This window comes from Typopeltis vanoorti, chromosome 21 (genome assembly GCF_054136105.1).
Source record: "Typopeltis vanoorti isolate ZY-2024b chromosome 21, IOZ_Tvanoo_1.0, whole genome shotgun sequence".
Taxonomy (NCBI): domain Eukaryota; kingdom Metazoa; phylum Arthropoda; class Arachnida; order Uropygi; family Thelyphonidae; genus Typopeltis; species Typopeltis vanoorti.
The window spans coordinates 84,874,413-84,897,326 of NC_143569.1; the positions used below are offsets into that span (position 1 = coordinate 84,874,413).

General features: G+C 33.4%; 1 protein-coding gene across 1 annotated transcript in view; it reads left to right on the forward strand.

Moving 5' to 3' along the window:
* The first annotated feature begins 5,726 nt into the window (after positions 1-5,726).
* The window catches only part of LOC150095070 (peripheral plasma membrane protein CASK-like), a 356,952-nt gene continuing 339,764 nt past the window's right edge, over positions 5,727-22,914 (forward strand). Inside the window, exon 1 of the mRNA XM_090411455.1 lies at positions 5,727-5,814. Coding sequence (XP_090267581.1) covers positions 5,809-5,814 — 6 coding nt within the window. The 5' untranslated portion in view covers positions 5,727-5,808. The remainder of the gene's footprint in view (positions 5,815-22,914) is intronic.

Genomic DNA, 22,914 nt, shown 5'->3' on the forward strand with positions numbered 1-22,914 from the left:
GACTGACTAAACTTGCTTAGTAGAACTCCGCGTGGACTTGTAGAAATCTGTGACATGTAGTTTACTATTATATAGTATACTGTTTCATTATCCTGTTCTTCTTCTTTGATTCTTAACGTACCCCTAACTGTCCAAGATATCCTGATTGCAGAATAAGGTGGTTAGCCCTGCTCCTATAAGTATGCCTTGTGCGTGATTTCCTAGCCGGTTTGCCTGTATGCGGGATGATAAATCCCGCCACCTCCGTATGAGACAGCTAACTCGCCTTCAGTTGAAAATTCCTGTTAATGATAAAAGCTCTTCGCTTTCTAGACGGGATTCGAACCCGGATCTTTCCAACTGAAGGGTTTCGTCGAAACCGCACAAAACCACGATGGCTCCCATACTCTTTCATCGTAATTCCGCTAAAAAGCTCATGTTTAAAAATCAAATTATAAAAATCATAATTTAAAAAAAATGCTTGCGTAGTATTTCGAGTCAGCTATCCTTCCTGATTACCTTGAACTTCCGTAGCCTATTCGGTAACGACGAGGTCCTTTGGTTTGAATAATCTTAGTTATTTCAAACAATCTAGTATATAAGGAGCTAAACTTTGGAAGAGTTTTTCAACTGAAGATGAGTTAGCCGTGTGATCCGGAGGTGATAGAGATTTCCTCCTGGATATTCGGATTTTTCAACTCCAATTTAAGCCAAGTGGCTCCGTGGTCGTAGTTACTTCGGCCGTAATTAAAAACAACCTGACCTGTAATACCGTTCGTGTTCTCCATTATATTTCCTTACCATAAATGGTCTTGAGTAGTACCTTGAACATGAAGAATACTTGGTTTTTTTTTCTATGTTTTTTGATACCTATAATACAATAGAACTGTGGGTGTGGACCAAGGTTTTTTTTTTCTTTTCTATTTTCATTGGTTATACATATTTTGGTATTTATGTATTCCTTACATGGTCCGGCAACCCTTACTCCAAAGACCAAATATGGAACTATTTTTTTCAAGCCGCTTCAGACGATGATATTAATTTCCACCTTCAAGGATACTCACAAACATCCATGCCTACGGTGGGATTCCAACATATAGCCTGTTGGTTGGAGAACAGATACGCTAACTGTTCGGCAAAATAGACTGACTGTGTTTCTTTAACCACAGCTTCCTTAATTGCCATTTTGGGATAGATGCATCATACACATGATTTTGTTTTACCTCATTTTGTCAATATAATGTTCCAATTGAAATAGCAAATTTTAAAAGTGATCATAAAGACCCAATTTTATGAAAGTTCATCAAGCTATGGAGAAACTATTATCAGTAATTACAATCAGTTTTGTCAATAAAAAAAATGGCGTGTTGGAATGAAAAAATTCCGTGCACATGTATTCCAACAGGATGGAGCAACCTATCATCACGTGATTCTAGAGCCTATTTATCAGAACACTTCACCAGGAGGTTTATTTCGAGGTTCACAGAATTCCCGTACCCTTCACGTTCTCCGGATGTCACATCACGTGACGCCTTCGTTTGGGGTATGTTGCAGGAACGGGCATTCCACCATGACCCGCCTTCACACCTTGATGAAGTAAGGGATAAAATTACACGATATATCCAGCAGATGGACGGCCCAACCCTTGTTCTCCAAGATGATAGAGTTACCTTCGCATGCTCTACGAAACTTGTCTATTGTATCGTTAATGCTTTATTTGACCAAGATTCCACCGATAGTTATAATAAACCCCATAAACCCGTTTACTCCATAACATATATCGTTGTAGTTATTCACTATTATTTTCTTTGCTCCATACTGTACATATTATTCGAAGAACTGCATCAACTGATTGTATTTTTTTTTTTTTTTTAAGTGACTGTGTCAGAAGTTGTTAAAAATATTATTAAATTTGACCTTTTTTTCTTCTTCTTCTGGCTTATGTACCCCAAACATAATTTTGTTTTGCTAATTTTTCCTAACTAATGGTAACATTGAACTAAAATTAAAACGACGCGGCAAGTTTTAAGAATTTCTAAATATTATACTTCATTAAATGCATTCAGATAATTATTTACTGCGTTCTGTTCTTTTATATATCTGCAGAAGGCTATATTGAAAACGTGGAATGTTCCACAAATTTTTATATATACCCAAAATATTAAATTTGAATGAATATCTTCCGCCCAGAGTCCCGAAGTAACTTGTAAACAGGCAGACAAAACGATATTATAAGCGCTTAGCACATTTTACGAAATCTATCCCAAAACAATTCTAATTAATGGGAAATAATATCTGAAGTGAAAAAGTTTTTTTTTAAATATTTTATCATATTTAAGATTTAATAGATATATTAAAGTTCAGGCGGTCACTGTAAGGTTACTTTTTATATCATGTTTAGTTTTATTTATCGCTGTTATCACTATAATTTAGTTTTCGGTTTGATTCGAGTAATTGCAGTATATTGATAATAATGAAGAACAATAAAGAAAGACGATTAGCTTGGAATACCAAGATTGAACGTGAATTGCTTATATACACTTTATTTGGAAAAGCTTCCTATTAATACTACCTTTACCAGCATTGCCTTGGCACTGAAATACGCAACTTGAATACGAATAAGAATTAGACTTTGAATCCGGGTTTAATAATCTCGATGAAAGCGTTTTGATTGGGGGAAAAGCAGAAGTTGCATTTTCGATGCTGAACGACTGCGCAGGGTAATGTCATATTTATATGGTAACTTTAAGTGCCGATTGGTAGTACGCGATCAAAACTTAGAGCAATATTTTCTACCGCCCATTTCCTTGTGTAAGTTTCTATTACTGAGTGGTGAGTTATTTGGTCTCAAGCGAGGGGGTTTACGTCTCTCAAAACAGACCCACCGTCCCCATGAACACACAGCTCTACAGACATAATTTACTACCCCTGGAGGAATGGCTGGCAAGCAGGCGGTATTGGATTGCCTAAAGTTCCTAATAAGAGGACCAGCACGCCTGGGAATGGATGAGAATTGGATGGATGGTTATCCTACCCATATGGTGTTTTCACTTAACTGATAGTTTTATAATAACAAGGCATTGATTGACGCCCACCTTGCTTTCTAGTATCCACTTAAATCATTCCTTGCGCGGACCATTAAAAATATAAAAATAATAACATAGATGACGATAGTACGATTGAGTTAAACTGGCCAAATATTTATCAGCCTATTTCCAACTCTGTCTGCTTTGGCTTTGCCGTTCATTAGTCGTATAACTAATTTCATATGAAAAATGACGACCGTTGATCAGCATCATGACCAGAGTAGATTTAAATACAGCCTTCTTTCAGTTATAACTCATTAATTAATTTTAAAAAATGCATATTTTATTTATGACAGCTCAACGTTGTCTCTCACCGAAAATAGGAAAGAAAAAGAAAAATTGAATAATCTATTTCTGGAGCAGTTTTTTTTTTTTTTTTTTTTTTGAGAAAACTGTGGAAATATTTGCATAATATTTCCTATTTTGTAAAATATGACAAAATGCACAACAGATAACAAATAAAAGCTTACCTGAAACGTCAAATAACCAGAACTGAACGAAAACAAATTTTAGAATAATAATAATACATTAAATCCAGAATTTATGCTACTGTGCTTTCTCCCTGTTCTGATTCATTTGCATTTCATAATTAATCTAATTATAGATTCCTTGGCTAATCTTATTCTGTTTTGCTGTCGGGTTCTTCAAGGTAGATTTTTGACAAAATTTGTAATTGCAAGCCGGAGACGAATTTGGAATTTACAATGCAATCAGGCATGTACTTTGCATTTACAGAAAGGGCACGGCTAATTAAAAATGACTAGGAAAAAAAAAATCTCAGCATTAATTATAAATATGTATTTTGTTCACATATGAAGTCTAGTGCTCACTTTATAATCAAAATAAGAGCAGTTCCGAACATAAACTGATTGAAATTTTTGCTTCCTATCTACTACACGATTACAATCGTTTGTAGAAAGTTTTTTACCTTGGGTATAATATATATGTTAAAGATGCCAAGCTATTTTAAACCTGGTTTTACTCCATTTCCCAAATAAGCAAACAGACAAATAAGTCCCAAGGTAATAAACTTTCTACATCTTTCTCTCATCCTGAGATTTTTATTTAATAAGGTCAAAGCACCTTATGGTAACTTGTTTTGGTAAAATACTTATAAGTGTATTTCTAACCTGGCTCCCACTGATGAGACCTCAATACAGGTCGAAACCGGTCTGGGTAGTGGCCCCTTGCCTTTAATGCATAGCATCATACATCTCCTCAAGGAGATGGGCTTTGCAGTAAGGGTAAATATTAAGAATAGTGATCAGAGCTTATTCCACCTTTACCACGCGTTGCCTAGACTTGCACTACTTTACGGGTCACTTAGACTTGCAATATGTGCAGGCGCAAACTTGACTTATTTGTCTGTTTGCTTACTTGGGAAATGGAGTAAAACCAGGTTTAAAATAGCTTGGTATATTTAACATAGAATCATTTGATTTACGTTTGTTAAATTTTAGTGTTTGATTATTATGCCTGAATAAAATTTAGGGCGTTTACCTGAGTATATGTTTTATTCGATTTCTTTTTCGCTGTTGTTTCTTTCCCTAATAAGTATAAGCAATCATGGGACGAATTGTTAGGACTGTTTTAATTCCAATAATTTTCTTTATTTTTGTCAGAATTGTTAATAATATATCGAGAGAGCTTATACCATAATTAATAATCTTTGTTTTTTGTTTATTTATACTGAAATTTAACATAGAGCAATCGATACAAAAATATGATTTCAAAATCATCCCCATTACGAAATTATTTAGTTTTGACAACATATCCTGTTCATAATAATTCTCATTTTCTCTGCTCTACTTAGATGGCGCCACTAAATCACTCTACTTGAAAGGCTTTATGATAGCATTCTTAATTAACTATTATATTCAAGTTATTGCATGCTGGATGGAGAAAACAATGGGAAATAACTGCACAATGCGTGCTATTCTGGAACTTGATTTTTCTGTGTTTCTTTTTACTTATTGCATGTAGGATTTTTTTTTTTTTTTTATAAACAATACATATAGTTGGAGGCCACTTGCTTCTGTTCGATTTCCTTTTCAAAAATCGATCGTTAACAATTTAGGTTTTTAATATCATATATTTTTCAAGTCTGATAATAGTAAGTGAAATAGCGTGTACCAAAAAGCACAGAATTGATATAATATTAGCGATAACATTCATTAAACCTAGCAATAGTTGTTTCGTCAAGTAAGTAGTGCAACTGGCGCCATCTTCTGGTTAACTTTCAAAATCCTTGGGATTCGCTTATTTTTTGGTTGCGTTATTTTACGTGAAATTTATCAAAATAAGCAAATAAAATAATTTGCTTATATATATATATATATATATATATATATATATATATATATATATATATATATATATATATATATATATAGAGAGAGAGAGAGAGAGAGAGAGAGAGAGAGGAAAATTATGTAATATAATTTTGATATATTTAATTTTTACATAATAAAATAAACACTGATCTTTTACAAACATCACATAAAACTCATAATTCATACAGTTCATCATAGAGCCGCCGCCATTACAACAAATAAAATAAATAATAAAATACATATTACATACTAGATATATTATACCTGTCATTTAATCCAAAACTAGTATAAACTGAATTTTGATGAATGTCTCTTTTGTTCAAAATCAGGTTCTGGAATGCCTTCAAGAATGTTCTTCTGAACTAGAAACAGATGCAGAGGAGCTTCGGTCAATCCTTTGTAAACCTCATATGCGGGTAAGTGGCTTTCTTTTATTTTCCTATAAGCAGCTTTAATCATCATAAAGCCTCTTTGCGGAACAAGATGAATCCAAGAATTTAAGTACGGTTGAAGACGGAGCACACAATTTATATTTTTCAAATAAAGTTGCTGTTAATTTGTGTATATTTAGATGAAAATTGCTGACGATGTACAACTTTCTTAAGTCATAAGTTTGCTTCTTGGTTGCCTTTAATGTTGATCAAGTGCCCTCCACACACACACACACACACACGCACACACAGTCGCATCGGCTTGAGGCGAATTCTCTAGCGATTTATAGCAGCGTTTATCAAAGAATTGATAAAACGAAACTTTAGGAGCCCCTCGAACATCATGACTTAAGTGATGGAACCGGAAATTTACTTGAGTGCTGTATGTCAGTTACATTAAACTTCTTTTGAAGTTTCAATAAAGCCAGGATTTGTTGGTATCTTTGGCTTTAGCGCTATCCTGAATGGATAATGTTGTCCTTATTTAAATAAGTTCCTGATGCCAAATGAATTCTTTTTAAAGGATGTCATTATAATCACGGGTTACAATATTTTTCCCCAATTGCTTACACATGTGGAGTTTCTTCAAATGAATTACCTAGTTTCATTTTTAAAGAGTTTCATAACGAATTTTTGTTCGACATATACTGTACATATGCTGATTTTAATTTACTCTTCAATGCAGTACTAGTTTTCTTTACGTAAATTGCATTTTTGGTTATCCAATCAATTCTACGATACCGTCAAGGTCAATTAGTTGCAACTCCTCAGCACATGTAAACACTATCACTGTCAAGGATAGGACAAGTAAACAATCTCAAGCATTTTTAATGCATATGTCTTGCGTTAGATAATGTAATTTCTGTCAGATAATGTGTATTACTGGATATTATATTATTTGTTTATGTAAGTAAATTATTTAATTTATTAGAGTGTAATAACTATTAACTCTGTACTAGGCCGAAACATTTTTGATTATTGAATATTTTTTTTAATGTTATTTCAGATTTTTTTTTTTTTTAAATAAAGTTTAATGTTTATAAACGTTCCGGGGAAGAAAATAATAATAAAATAGTGCGATATACACTAAAGCAGTGCTTCCCAAACTTCTGGATGTCAGGGCCCCCTTTGGAAAAATTAAAATATTTCATGCCCACCTCGAAAAAAATTCGTAATATAGACACATATTATTATAATATTTATTGCATTTATATTCAATACAAAACATACACAGCGAATATTGCAAAAATCAGATGCAAATATTACATTTTTAGCATCTTACATACACATTTGACATGGCATATTATCTCATATTTTTATATAAATAGATATATTGTTATTGTACATTTGCAGTACAAGCACATGAAACGTAAAACGATTAGTAAAAAAGAAGTTTAATAACAATTAATGTGATGGATGTGTTTCAATACTGCTGCACAAAAAGTCAATATCAGGTGAAATATTTGAAACTGCAATTCTTAGATTTCTGCTTTGAAATGAAACTTATATGAATAAGCATAGATTTACTAATATTCATTAAGCGCCGAAATACGCAGGAAGCAAAACTTGTGAACCAACACCAATGCGTGATTTTTTTCCATAAATATAAAAAATAACAAAAAAGAAATAATAAAAATTAAATACGTTTCTTTTAAGATAAAAAAAAAAAGTCTACTTAGTCTTAAAACATTTTAAATTTGTTTTCATTATTTCACGGTCCCCCTCAATAAAACCTACGACCTACAGTTTGGGAAGCAGTGCACTAAAGCATACTACGTCTATTTTGGCTGTGTTAACTTAGTGTGGTGCCATCTACTGAATGAATCTAGAATTATAAATATGTATTTAATATTTTAACATTTTTTTTTTCTTATCTAAGTAATAGCATACAAGATTTTGCTCAGTGAAATTAAACGAAATACGGATATTGAATTATTTCTATGTTCTTAACTAAAGTATTTATTTACAATAACAACCAAGATGAAGCCTTTTTTCAGATATGTTTTTTCTTTCAGATAGTGCGTGTGATCTTCAGATATCCGATAACGAACATAGACTGCTTATTTTTCCAACCTATTCTCATATCACTTAGAAATGATAACGCAAAGATGTTTGAATGGTTGTTAGGTTAGAGATACCTTTACGGTTTGCATGGGATCTTGTCATTGAATGCAGTTCTCTGTTACAAAATGCTATCACCGACGGGTCTTTCAATTTTGTTGCTTTCATTGTATTTGCTTGCGTCTTTATTTTAAAATAGTTTGCTTTATATAAAAAAAAATCAATAATTTGCAGTAGGTAAGATGAAATGTTTTTCTTTTCTCTTTTCTGAAATATTTAATGTTTTATTCTAAATTTTGTGTTTTTTAACAACTGGGATTATGTTTTGTTATCATTAATTGTAGAACAAAACGAGTAGAATTGTCTCTTCGTAAGCTTCACATGTATTTCTTGATAATACTAAATTAGTATTAAACTGAAGGATATGAATACAAAACTGTAAAGACAACTTGTTTTCATTCCCAGGATTATTTTTATCGATGTCCTATGCTCATAGGCGTATTGCAGGTCTAATATAGGCTATGTTTAGCTCTTTAAATCGATACCTCTCATAATCGTAATTCCTTGCCCTCTGTATAACTCTGGAACTATGCGAACTGTTGTTTTAATCGAGCAAAATGCAATTTGTTCTTTTGGTGTTATTTTTTCAAGGCTTGCTATTTTTAGATGAAGCCTGAAAACAGATCATCCAGAAAATTAAAAAAACAAAAAATTACTCATGTAGTAAGTGCGCGTAAAGAATCCCTAGAAAATCAAGTCGAAGGAGAGATGTGGCTAGAAGCCATATAATTCCCTTGGAAAGTACAGCATTAACACATGAGTGATTGTCTACTACCAGTTTGTTCAGATCTACAAGTAAACAGCGTTACTTCCAGTTGTTCTACTTATAGAAATCTGCCCTTAGAAACACACAATGATGTAGCTAGGCTACACGAACGTTCCCTTTATTGAAGCCCTGCCAGTTTTAATATTGTGCACGTAATTAGAACAATTAGTTACGTACATCGGAATTGAAAAACGTCATTTGACCTCTAATTAAGTGTTGTATATGACCCTACCCTGAATGTTATGGTAACAGGCTTTGCATCTTTTGATACTTACTAAATAGCTAGAGGTTTTAAACCCGATATTGTTTTAGCAGTTGTAACTTTTGAAGTGAGGCTATTCCTGTGCTTCATGGGAGCGGAGAAATCCTTTAACAGAACTTAAAATAAACTTTAAACTGATTTAAGAATGCTTCTTCTGCTTGTTATAAGAACAAGTAAGCTAACAATGTTTGATCAAAATTACAAAGATGTAACGTCGATATGAGATAACTTTCTTAAATTACTTTGCAAGATTTCAACGCCAAAATAGTCCATTATTTGGCTTTTTTTTTCAAAGAGATCATTATTGGTAACATGTAAGTACAGGGTCACATTTTGTAACCGTGAGGCTATTTCTTTGAACTCTCCCGTTCAGGCTGCCCCTGCTGCTGACCAGATCGTTCCTAAACTAGCATCCAGTCAAACTTGACAATACTGGATTCCATCGACAAGCGATGCCAGCCTGGTTGCTCTCGAACCAATAGGCTGTGGATTCGAATCCCACCGATAATCGTGAAGGTGGTAGATGGATTGCATTGCTCGATTTGTCCCACCTTGCGAATTACCTAACCCTTTTTAGCCCACCCAAACTACTTTTGTGAGATAAATTTTATTACCTATCCTGGACGCTTTAATTGGTAACCTGCTAAACTCTTTGGAGCCTCACATTACGATATTTCGCTTTACGGTAATTACGTCGTTGTAATTTTGACACAGCGTTAGTTTATTTCTTCTTATAGCGGACTGAAAAACACTCTCAAATCAGTTCCAAGTTTCTTAAACGCACTTAGGCTAGGATCGAAATCTTACATCTGTTTCCATTCTTGAATAATGGAAGACCTGATTAGCAAGGCCAAGCAGAATCACTGGAAGTTTTAGTGCAAATATATGAGCATATAGAATTGGATTTTCTAAGCGCTCATTCTTCGCTTGAGAGACGCGGCAACTGTTGCAGGGGAAAATGGTTTTATAAAATTGTGTAATGGAACTTTAAGAATTAAAATGAAAGAATAAAGGTGTCTATCGGTTTGGAGTTGTGTCTGCTGGACGTTAAGATTGCGCAGATGGTTGGGAACATCTTTCAGTCATTAAAGATTTAAAAAAAAAAAAAATAGAACAGCAACGTAAAGAGAAGGTTTAATAGTTTTGTTTTTAAACATAATCTTCTTCTAAATCAGTACTTGTCCCGCACGTATTTAAAAAAAAAAAAAAATACACGTGTATTTTATTTTGTTTTATACGTATCACAGAGCTGCTTTGGTCTACGGACTGATGCAATTGATTATTTTGAATAAAACTAAATAAATTATTTAGTAAACATTCTACTTTGAGTACTAAAAAATATATAATAATAATTTAATCAGTGTTACAGTGAAGTGCGTGTTTTTTTTTTTTTATGTGATTCCCACTCACTAAAAGTTGTAATCCTATAGTACATTAGTACCTTGAGTGGACTAAGGATTTTTTTTTTTTTTTTAATGAAGCGATTTTTTTATTGCTTTCCCCTTGATCTTTGATTGGAATCTTCAGTGTTGAAATTGGAATATGCAATCATTTACGAATTTTTTATTTTTATTTTTTTATTTTATTTTATTTTTTTTGGTGATTTTCAAGGGCACTTCACGAGATACGACATAACCAAGAGATTATTACGTGTTGGTCATGTGGTCTCTCATCTGGGTCATTTAAAACTGACAGCTGCGGCACACTTAAAATAACGAGAATGTTTAGAGATGGTTTGGATTATCTAGTACTTAAGTCAACTTTTTGTAAGATGATTGCTGATAGTAAAAGTGTATACTTGAACGAGAAATCAGAGATGTGTACATTGAAGTGGTTGAAGAGACGTGAAATTTAAAGAAAAATTTACGAAGTAAACAGGGATTAAAAGAGCAATAGAGTGCCAAATAATTTGCTGGAATTAGGTTGTATAAAAGGACTGCAGGTAGAAGTAAATCTCTACCGTTGCCTTTGATTTTTTTTCCCCTTCAAGATTGCGTTCATTAAAGTTAAGAGAAAAATATACATTATGAGGTAATGAAACTTTTTGTAGTTATTCTGTACCTACAAAAGGTATCAGGAATACTGACTCAATAATTTTCTAGTATTCTCCTGAACGATTTTTTTTTTTTTTCGTTAACATGTAATTATTCAAGTAAAATGTTAACAGCAAAATGAAATACAAGGAAACAGCTACGATGAAGTGATGTTGAAAGTATACTATTTCAAGGACATTTTTTTTAAATAAAAAAAATGCATTTGCAATGGGGTGAAATATTATCTGGACGCTTAACTATGAAATTATAATCAACGGTTCTAATTAACTATTATCTGTCGTATTGTCTGTTTTCAATAAGTTTTGCTGATAAAACTATCTTCAGAGCTGGATTATGTAATTCACTCGAACTGTTTTGATACTTTTCATAAGTTCCCATCTCACATGCAATTAAAAAATTAAACCGCACGTACAATTTGGTTGTTAAAAAAAAAAAAAGACTGAGATCGAAGATTTCTGCCTTGTACACTAACTGCGGTAACTGATCTCAGACGAAGCGAATTTTTTCCCCATCACTGATGGCCTTAGCTGTTTCAACGTTAATTCTAAGCACACATACCAATATCTCTGTTTAGTTGCATAGTGGCAAATTAAGTTGAAATATTTAAGTCCTTTCCACAGAAGTTATTTTATATGCCACATGTGCACTTTATTGCAAAGCCTTTTAAAAATCTAGCCTCCCCCGTTTGTCATGCAAATTTCGTTAATATGTCTCCCAGTAGACGAAGAAAAACGTTCGTTGGCTAGAATTATTTTCTAGTGAAGTTTATGGAGATTAAAAATACTGTATAATGGATGAGTCATAAAGAGTTGCATAAAAGAAATCTTAATTCGACAGCAGTGCCATCTACATAAGAATCCTTTAATCAGAATGATATCCACTTCTCGAGTTCAATACTAAAGTGCTCTATCAGTATTTCTTAAACATTTTGAAACTGTGACACTCTACATATAAATATTTATTTTTCGCTGAGCTTGTATAAAAATTTATCGGAAAGAAATTACGACAATTAATCGTTACGTGGAAGATATTTTAATCATGAAAACATCTACTACATAATATTACAAACAATAAAATGACAACTGCTGTTCTAATTTTTATTCTAATTGAAATACTGTACTGTTCTATATGATCTCGATCCCTGCTCTATTTAAGGATTACTCGAACCTACTTAAAGTATTTACTTAATTGCTTATAGTGTATATAATTTGAGGATTACTTTCTTTGGCCGTCTTACCTATGGTAAACTAAAAAATAAATGCGCTTTCTTTTTGAGTAGTGTCCATTAGATATAAGCCTCGCCTCAGCATGCTAAGTAATCTGTGAGTAAGTAGGAGCCTTGGGGGAGTTCAGCTCGGTAACTGATAAGGCGATTAGGAAATTTTCTCTCCCTCAGCTTTTTCCTATATCTTCAGGGCGAAGATAACGATCTGATAGGAAGCATATTTCGTATACGAATCCACGATATTTAATGTTTCGATAGCATGGAAATGCAACTTCGTTTTACGATGTATAAAATTCCCCGCTGTGTTGATTGAACATATTCCACAGAGAAATATCGGCATTAATACCGAATTTTTTTTATTCAAGTTTTTTTTTTAGAAAGCGAGTAAAAAATCGTGCAGTCTTTTTTTTTAAAGTGTACTGGAAGAGCTATTCACGCAAATTTAACAAGACGATGGTTTCGTGTGTATGTTTTCTGTGCAGTTGTATGTATTTTTTCATTTTTAATTTCATTTTTATGTGCAGTTTTAGTAGGCTTTCCGGGCATATGTTTCAGACAACCTTATTAACATGTAATAAGTACCGTGTAATGTCTTTCTTTCTTTCTTTTTAATCAGTTTCCGGAGATGCAGGGAACCCTATTCGAATTTGATTGGCTTCTGTGCTTTCGTAAATCACTCTGATATCGCTATTATAAATAAATGCACGAAACTAAAACTATTCTATTATTATAAGAAAGGGGAGAAGAAAAATAGTTTTTAAATTTGCAGTTTTCCGAGTTATTCGTTTAATCAAACTCCAATGTAACTTCCATGCAATTACACGTTACGTTGCAGATATTTATTGCATTTTATTTATTTTAAAATTTTTATATGATAAACAAAACACTTGTTTGCAATATTTAGGGATGGATGGATGGATGGTTTGTGTTCTAGAGTAATGGGATATATTCAGTTAAAAATAACTTTTTGTACTAACTGCGATTTTGTACTTGAGTTCTGTTGTGAATGCGGTTTGAATATTTTGTCATTGGATTTTATTGGCGAAGGGCAGCAGCAGAGTCGCGCACAAATAACGATTTGATAGCGTTTTGTTATTAAGCGGTAGTCTATTAAATAAATTAGGAGCTGGCTAGTCCAATGATTTTTTTTTTTTTTTTTTTTGGGAGGGGGGGCGGATTCGCTATAACAACAATAAGAAAATCGAAGAATAATCAAACGTTGGCCTTTTGTAGTCATCTTCTCTGTATATTACGGGTTGTTTTTATTTGGATGTAGCGGGAAGTTCCGAATGGAACTTCTATTTAGGAATTACAATTCTCATTGGTAAGTGCTGTCAGCTCTATTAAGTTTCTTCCACTTTTTCCTGTTGGGGGTGAATTACTTTTCAATTTTATACTATAATAGATCATATAATTGCATGCGTTTGTCGATCAGTTTTTACACTATTAATGGATCAATGCACGTCATTATAAATTCCATGCGTTTCACTTAATTTACTAAATATTACATTATGGTTTTACTGAATAAAAATCCTTTGTTATTTTCTACTCGGTCTTGACAAAGGTTTTGACATCCACGTAAATTTAGTTAGTATGAGCAAATGAGAAAAAGATCTGCCGACTTATGGGTTTAGCTTTTTTTTTTTCATTTTAACAGAAAGGATTTTTAATGAAACGGAATAAAAATCCTTGCAATTAGCTTTCAACAAAGTGGGTTGAAGAGAAGACAACTAAACTATCGAATATCAATACGGTCGACATTTTCCTTTATAGATGTGACTTCAATAACAATTTCATTTTTAATGAATTTCTAATGGACAGGGTTTATTTTTAAAAATTGTTTTATTTCTTTTAACTTAATCATTTACTTTCATTAGGGATTTCCTTTAAATGAGGTCGCAATTTTTGCTCATTTGACTTTGACTTTCCTCCTTTTCACCGACTTATAAGTCACATTTTTATAAACGAAAATTTATGTAGATACACGAAGTTTTTCTTTAAAAATTTCCAGATTAATTTTTAATCTAACTTTGGTAACCATCAAGAGTAATTGCCACACTACTATTATTTAAAATCATAATATCAATTCGTAGTTGGTTTTGTTTCTGTTCAGTGTTTTCAGCTTTGTGTTTTACTAAAGCAAACACAGATATCTTCTCAATCCCTAAATTTTAGGCCTGTTTATTAATTTTAATGTGCTCCCGTATTGTTTTGAATTAACTGTTGATTTGATTAGTTTTGATTAATAAGATCAGCCAGCCGTATCAAATTTCTTCCACTTTCTCCTGTTAGGAACTGAAGAGTAATTCCAGTTCAAAATTCCGAAGGCGCCAACTTTTCTATGCGTTTGTATATTACGAGTCATTGCAGTTTTCCTATCAGTATATTCTCTAAATTTTCGTGTGTGTGTGTGTGTATAAACCGAGTTATCCTCTTGAAAAGAAATAACGAGGTTGAATTGGCCTCTGGTCGAATGATTTTCTTATAAAGTTTATTGAGAATGGCTACGGATTCAAAAAATTCAAGCACAAAGATGTGATGATTCGATAAACTTATTTTCCTGATTGAAAGCCAGCTTAAATAGCAGTAAAGTTGACCGAATTCAGCATTAAGAAATTTCTTATTTCTTGTTCACATTTCATTAGATGTTTGCAATAGTAACATCGATCATTTTCTCCTGGGTGAGAGAATGAATAACACTGTTGGGTTGGACGAATGATAGGAAATAAAGAGTACGCCCAGCATGGTCTGTTCATATCGCCGTATAATTTCAGTTAAAACTTGAAAGAGTAGCGACATTCCCCTAAAATCATTCTGCTGGGTGATTCGTATATAGAACTACTGAGTCGTCTGACAACACACCGTACGAGATTACTCACGTGGATATGATAAATTGCACTTCGCGGCTACCAAAAAGTGCCATCAACCTTGCTTCGTGAACCAAGTACTGTCATATACTATTTGTCAACCCGACTGTGGCGATTTCTCCATTATTATTTTGTTAAGGAAAAAAGGGAGGTTGCTTATAGCAAATTCCTCCTTGAGAGATTAAAAGTTGTGTCCCGAATCTTTAAACTCTTGAACTAGCATTGTGGTACACACTCTAAACAATATAAACCTTTCATAGATTTAAAAAAGAAAATTTTAAATTTAATATTTCTTTTTCTGAGCCTGTTCATAGGCGTATACAGATTCATTTTAAATATGTATACGCATTCATTGGGGATTTTGGATCGAAAGCGATGTTCTTATTGATACGATTATTATCAGACTTTCTTTCTCTTCAAGTGCATTCACCCACAGTTCAAAGAGAAAGCTTCAATAAATTCTTGTTTGAATTGTATGTACGTCATATAAGTCAGCGTGAAAATACCATTTCTAAGAGAGACTTCTGATCACCCCATTCTGTTTATATTACAGCATACTCATATTATGATGATAAGAATGTATTTGAACGAGAGAAGGATTTTAGTAAAAAGGCTTGAAACTTTTTTTTTTGGGGGGGGTCAAATTATAGACACCCTGTCTTAGTTAGCTGACCAAGTAGCATTACCGCCTTGCAAGCAAAACGCTCTAGGTTCGAACCCCGCGGATGTTTATCGTCTTTAGGTAGCGGGTGATTTTCATCCCTCGATTTGCTTCTCGAACCCCTGGAGCACCTTGGGGAGAGGGGGGAGGGATATGTTCACTTCTTGAGAAGAGTGCCTGAATTGCTTACCTAACGTGCTATAGATTTACAGACCTTGGCGGGTGCGATTGCCATAAAATATAATAAAATAAGAACTAGCTTAAATTTCGATTAACGTGGTGATTCTATTTGGAATAATCTTTGGAAACCATTTTCATACATATACACGAATTGCATTTTTTTACTGAAATATATTTTTAATCGACTTCTAATTATTTATTTTCACTCTAGCATAGCAGCAGGGCATGAAATCTCATAAAAATTGCATTGAAATAAGCATTAAGCCTTACAATGATAAAAATATAATATAATGTATAGTATATTATCTTTATATTATAATATAGTGTCTATATATAATATAGACATTATATTATCTGACGCCCTTTTATGTTTATCCATCTCTTTTATATCCTTTCCCCTCTTCTCTTCTTGATATTCCTGCAATACAATGCAAGAGAATTCATTTCTTAATGACCCTCTCAAAAGAAAATTGCTAAACATTTCTGAAATCTTAAAGTGCAATGATACATGCCAGCTGCTTTAACTACAGAGAAGAATCTCTTTTTCACCTGTCTTTTATATATATATATATATATTAATGTAGTTCGGTCTCCGTCTTTTTGATTTTTTCTTTCCGATGCAAGTCTCGTCGTTAGCTGCCATCTAAAACTACTCTCGGTGCTTTAGAAAATTGATGAGCTACGGAAGAGAAGGTTTCTGGTTCACCGACTTTCAACACTACCTCGTTCCGCTCCTTAAACTGTCACCATTGTTTTTCCAAAACGCAAGTCGCGAGGTGAAAAAAAAAATTTTTTTTCCATCACAGCTACCAATTTCCCCCTTCTCGGAACACTAGATATAGTTTTGCATACAATATATTACGAACTCGATGTCTTGTATAAATGGAAGACCGTCACACAGCATGAATGCAGAAACCCGATCTTTTGCAAACAGCCTTGGTCCTTGCATTACCTGTTGGTGTGAGGTGATTTTGTTCAAGGACGAGGAAGTGCTTCTAAAAAAGAAAGAAATAAAAGCTTGAAAATTATTTTTAGAAATGTGTATAGAAATAGGCTGATTACTCATAAAAAGGGACTTTTAATGCCATCCTTGTTAAGTCCTTTGTGATTACAATAGTTCATCATAGAATCTTTTCTGATTTATCTACTGTAGATTAAGTTTATTTCATTGACATTTGTAGCCTATTTTTGTATGGTAACTGAATTAATAAACTAATTTTTCATTAAAAATTTGTTTTTAAACCAAAATTAAAACTACCGGACCGATTTTGATAGCCATTGTAGATACCAATTTTATTTCATTCCATCTAACTAGAATGAAATTATGTTAATCATTTGGAAGTGAAATTTTGATAGCGATCTTAACTATTATATTTCATGCAGTTCGATTCGGGTCTGTGCAGAGTTATTGACTTGCATCATGCAAAACATTTTGACATATAATAGATTTTAGTTCCAGTCCAACTATTTTAGCTGAAACCAAATTCAATATTACTTGACAAATTTTATCAAAGACCCCAAATGCGAAATATGGATAAAAATCAGGCCAGCCAAAGCTGTGAATTTATATGTCGACAAAACAAATCATATACAAACAAATATTTTTGCACTACGTACAAAAAAAGACCTACACTTCGTTTTACTTCCAAGGCCTCCAAAATAGCTTCGTCAACGCTTTTTATTACGATTATTAAAAGATAATCCTCTAAACTCAGTGCGATTCTTTCTAAGGCTTCTACGCAATTAAGTATGGCGTCATGTTTCCTCTTAGTTACTGCTGCTGTCTAAAAAATATAATCTCACATACTTTTTTTATTTAGAAATGCCGTGATGTTGTGCCAACAACAAATATAATAGACAGAAAGATCACAATACAAACGTTAAGAGTGAAAAAGCAGAGTTTTCAATATTGTTCATCTACTGACAGTACGAACTGCACTTACATAAATCATTGTCCCTTCAAAGTAGAACTCTCTTTCATATCCTTTTTCCGCCTGTGGCTATTGCTCTTTTCTTTCGTCTTTCTCCTATCGACTGTTCCGCCTAGTGCTATGATAGATAGCTCTAACAGACCACTGAGACAGCTGGGGTGACCAAGAAATCTTTTTCGCTAGGAAGAAACTTTATTTCTCTCTCTTTAAGTAACCAACAACATCTTTATCGTCTAGTTTTGTTGTCAGTTTACTTCGAAGAAAACGATAATAAGTGCATTTTATTAAACTTTTCCTGTCTGGTAGAATCTCCTTTCATTAAATACCTGTCATCTCCCTATCTCGGAATTTCTCTTCGTGTTCTCAATACAAAATATTTTCAGGAAGCGACATCTGTCGGTCATCTGCAAACTCAGAGTATACAAGTCTTGAGCGCGTTACTCTCTCTCTCTCTGTAAATAATAGATGAATCATATTTGTTGGAAAAGTTAGGGCTCCAAGTTAATTTATCTTGTTAGAGTGATTTACTGATTACATATCTAATACTGTTAATCATTTTTGCAGTTTCTGTTTTCATTACACATACAAGCACACATAATTATCGGAAACGTTCCAGTAATTCTTGCCTTTTGCCGAAATCATTTCTCTCTCCTGTTGTACACCGAATGGCCAATTCAACAGGCATACGTATGTATTAACGAGTCGTATCCTCCCTTTATTTCTCATAATAGTCTCAACTTATTGAAACATGGATTTCCATAGTGACGAAAGCGTTCTACAGAGATGCTGACTCATGCACAGTCCATCAGATCCCGCCTTTGTCTCATACTCTACTGCTATGAACCTCTCTCACCAGAGATCGATATGATAAAGTTGCCTTATGATTCTAGAACATTCCCAAGTGATCTGTTCTTAATGATATCCCGCAGTATCCAGCTGGAAGTCACTGTTGTTGCCTAACTGGTAAGCTGTCATTATGATGGAATGCACTTTGGTCATAGCAAGTATTCAAGTGGACTGTGGAATTTAAGCGTCATTTCACAGGTATCTAGACACCCTGATGTGGGCGAAGAAATCACACTCTACGTTGATGGCAGGGTCATAGTACGGCCAAATCAATCACATTACTCATCATGATTAAAACAACCGGAACCGAGAATCATCTAAGTGAACTTCTATTCGTAAATGTCCAGTTGATGTTCCTGTATCTATTATTTGCCTATACATTTCGTTTTAATTACAGAATTGGATGGTCTGCTACTATATCGTTATTGGTAGCAAACGCATTGTGCTTTTCGACATGCGCCGTTATCTCTGGCACTTGATCGATTGTGTACGTGATTCCTATAACCTTCTGTGCCTCTGACATCAACAAACTGAGTCCTCCATCCACAGGATTGCTGATAGCTGCATGTTTTTTGGTTGTCCGGTTCTCGATACACTTCAGACACTGTTTTGCGTGAACATACCAGAAAAGGGATGTACTTACTCAGAGTCACTTAGTTTTAAATAAGGAAGTAGCCATTAGTGTGTTGTATCATAGTAATCTTCAAACTTTATTGCTTGTTCCATTCGGGTTTCGTTTTGTTTGTCGGGATTGGGTGGAATACGATCGAGGCGACTGAGATCATGGAACGAGTATATTATGTCTTATGACCGCATATACCATTTTTTTTTTAAAGAATAAAAACCTTCTTTCCCGCAGAAAAACTAAGATAATATAAGAGCGTTAACTCACTTTACTTTCACACAATGCAAGTCATATCCTCCAGTACTAGATAAGAAGAAAGCTCAGCGTATTATATTTTCAACCATAGCGTAAAATATATTATCTATTTAATACTGCTGCCCTCTATCTTTTAGTTTTAAGCTTTATTATTATTATTTTTTTCCATTCCTACTTGTGTACACTGACAGTTACTGTTGTGAGAAAGGGAGTGGAGAGCCTCGGCTAATCATAACAATAAAGTAAATTATTATGCAGATCTGAAGAAATCGGTACTGTTACCTTATATTGTCGAATAAATCATCCTAACCTTCGATGATGATGATGAAGATAGTACTGTAAATGTCTTTATTGCTGTCAACCACAGCGCTGTTTGACACGAGCGATGACTAATGGAGTTGCTGTAGTAAGTGTGTCCAGTGGGTTCCTGAACTATGTTCTGGAGTTAAACAAGATGAATGGAAAAAGCTATGTTTATGAATTGATACTCCTAAATCTTAATGTACTGTATTTCTTGTAATCTTTTGTATTTTTATATTGGACTACGTAGACTTTTCTCTCAATTAGTTGTTGTTTACTTTCTGTATAAGTTCTGGTAAAAAAAATTCAAATATATTTCTTCAAATTAATTTTGTAGGTCACGGTGTAACAACTCTGCTCTGGCTCAACGAATTTTATTGAAATTTGATATTGGAAATCTTTACAAAAATTTCCCAGCTAGATATTTGGTTTACAGACCATTTTTCAGAGGCATAAAAATGATAGAAAGTAATAACACAGTCATTTGCCGACTGGAATGAAACTTGGCACTTAAAATCTCTTCTAAAAGTTTTCATAGCATTAAATCTGTTTCATTCAGATCGATTAAATTCAACCAATCAAATCGATTTAATCTGTAACCTATCCTTTGTACGTATCGTTTGGAGTCATATCTCTAAAACTGGTCCAGTTCAAACTGTAATTGTGATGACTCGTAAAAGTTTAGCGCAAATCTAAATACCAAATTTCATTTAAGTCTATCCAGCGAGAGCGGAGTTGTTGCTTTGTATCATTTTGAAATATTTTCTCCATTTTGTTGCTCTTGCAAATAGTTCGGTTTAATCCAGAATTGATATCTGAATGGAGTTTAATATCTCTCCTCCACTTTTTGTAAGTATTTCTTTTTTTCTGAATTAAACGGATTATATGTTATTTCTAAACGTTTCGTCCCCTTGTGTTCTTGTTAAATGTTCGTTACAAATAGCAATTTAGATCATGACTCGGCAATTTTTTTTTTTGTAAGGATTCCAAAAACGCGAAAATTTAGGAAGGGGGGAAAAAACCAATCGCATCGTCGCTTACGCATTTTAAAATTTTACTCAATTACTCTCTTGGCGAATTATGTCACTATAAAAGAATGTTATTTGAAATGCAGTCTTTCGTTATTGCCTCCAATAATTTCCGTATCTGTTATGAAGTACATTTCCCCAATGATAGCATCGGCAAGATTCATTTTATCCATCTGTTATGCATATAACAAATTCACTCGGCTATAATTTCCTATTTGGGATCTTTTAAAAAATGTGTGTCGAGCTAATTACATTTTTTACCTCAGTTTAAAAAAGTATTAATTTTTATAACATTTTTTATATTTTAAATTATATCTTTTACTTTATTTTTTTTTGTTTTGTTTTAATCCACCAGTGGCAGTAACACAAAGCGGGTGAGAAGGTTTTGAAATGATACAAAGTAATTATGATATGTTCTACTTGGAAATTGATGAGATTGAGATGTAACGCGTCATCTCTATTTGGGTTAAGATCTGACCATTTTTATTGGCGAAATTAAGTAGTAAGATTAAAAAGATTTTAAATTCTTCCATTTTCATGCCGTCAAAATGTTGTGTTCGAGCACGTAATGACGTATGTAGTATCACTGTTTTATTTCTTTAATTTTCTACTATGAGTAAGTAAATAAATTTTGATTCTTTTAAGAATTTGAAGGGAGATTTTGGCATTTGGGTTATCTTCTTCTTCCCTGATAGTTTTCTTATTCGCTATGTATTTCTTGTGACCGACCTTATCACTCAGGCCAATTCCAGTATATGGCACAATCATTAATGAAAATAGTGTCAAAACTACATAGTCTTAACTTTCCAAGACTTTAAATTAAATAAAGTGTAAAATAAGTGAATAAATACAAGTTCGCTGGACTGCGTAAATCTGCAGTTGACTTTCTTAATGCTAGACTTATAAATGCTGTAGAGCAGTAGTGTCCAACCTTAGCACATTCGCCGCAATATTTCTGGCACACAGTTTATTCGCCACATGCAATCAAATATCATATTATTTCCTTATATATGGAAGAATATCAAAGAAATATTTATAAACAGATATTTGCGACATTAAAAGCACCAATTTGCCAACAAATCCTTGGCCGTTTTTTGACTAGTCACGATGGAGTTGGACATCATGGGCCTAAAATATCAGAATTAAAATTTCGGACCACATCCATCCATATGACATCTGTTGATAAACCACTAAATTGACAATCATATACTATCTATAAACCAACTGTCGAGTTTATGATATTTGGCGTATTATTTCTATTTTAATAACATTTTAAATTACCATATTTTATACTTTTCGGCACTGAAAATAAGTAGTTATATCACCTAGTTCTGTGTTACATATTTCCACATCTAGCTTCAAAAATTCACTTAAGTTAGAATTTTCTTAATAAATTCAACATATAATGTCGATGTTTGTTTTTCTTGATTTGTCTCGAAGTGGTTACACATATTTGAAATTTTAAGATTTGAGAAACTTAAGAAATATATTAAGTCATTAAAATAATTAGACCTCTGTGGAGTCGAGTACTCGTCGAGGGAGACCGAACATCACGCACACCAGCGGTCATGACTTCTATTAAACCCATTCTCACACAACATGCACTTACTACTTCAACGGAAAAACTGTTCCATTCACTCACGGTTTTCTGAGTGAAAAATCTAGTTCTTACCCCTTTTTTTAACTGCACACAAACTTAACTTCTGTGGATGTTCTCGTGTCCTCTCCTCACCTTCCATGTAGTGAATTACCCTATTTCTTATAACTCCCTCTCAAAAGTTTATAGACCACTGTCACCCCGCTTTCTTCTATCTTCCAGTGTCTGCAGTCCACATATCTCAATTCGCACTCGTAATCTATCTTCTATAATCCCGATATCATCTGTGCAGCCTTTCTACAGTTTATCCCCTTTGGAACCCACGACACCAAATCTCTACACACAATAGTCCAAGTGCGGCCGTATG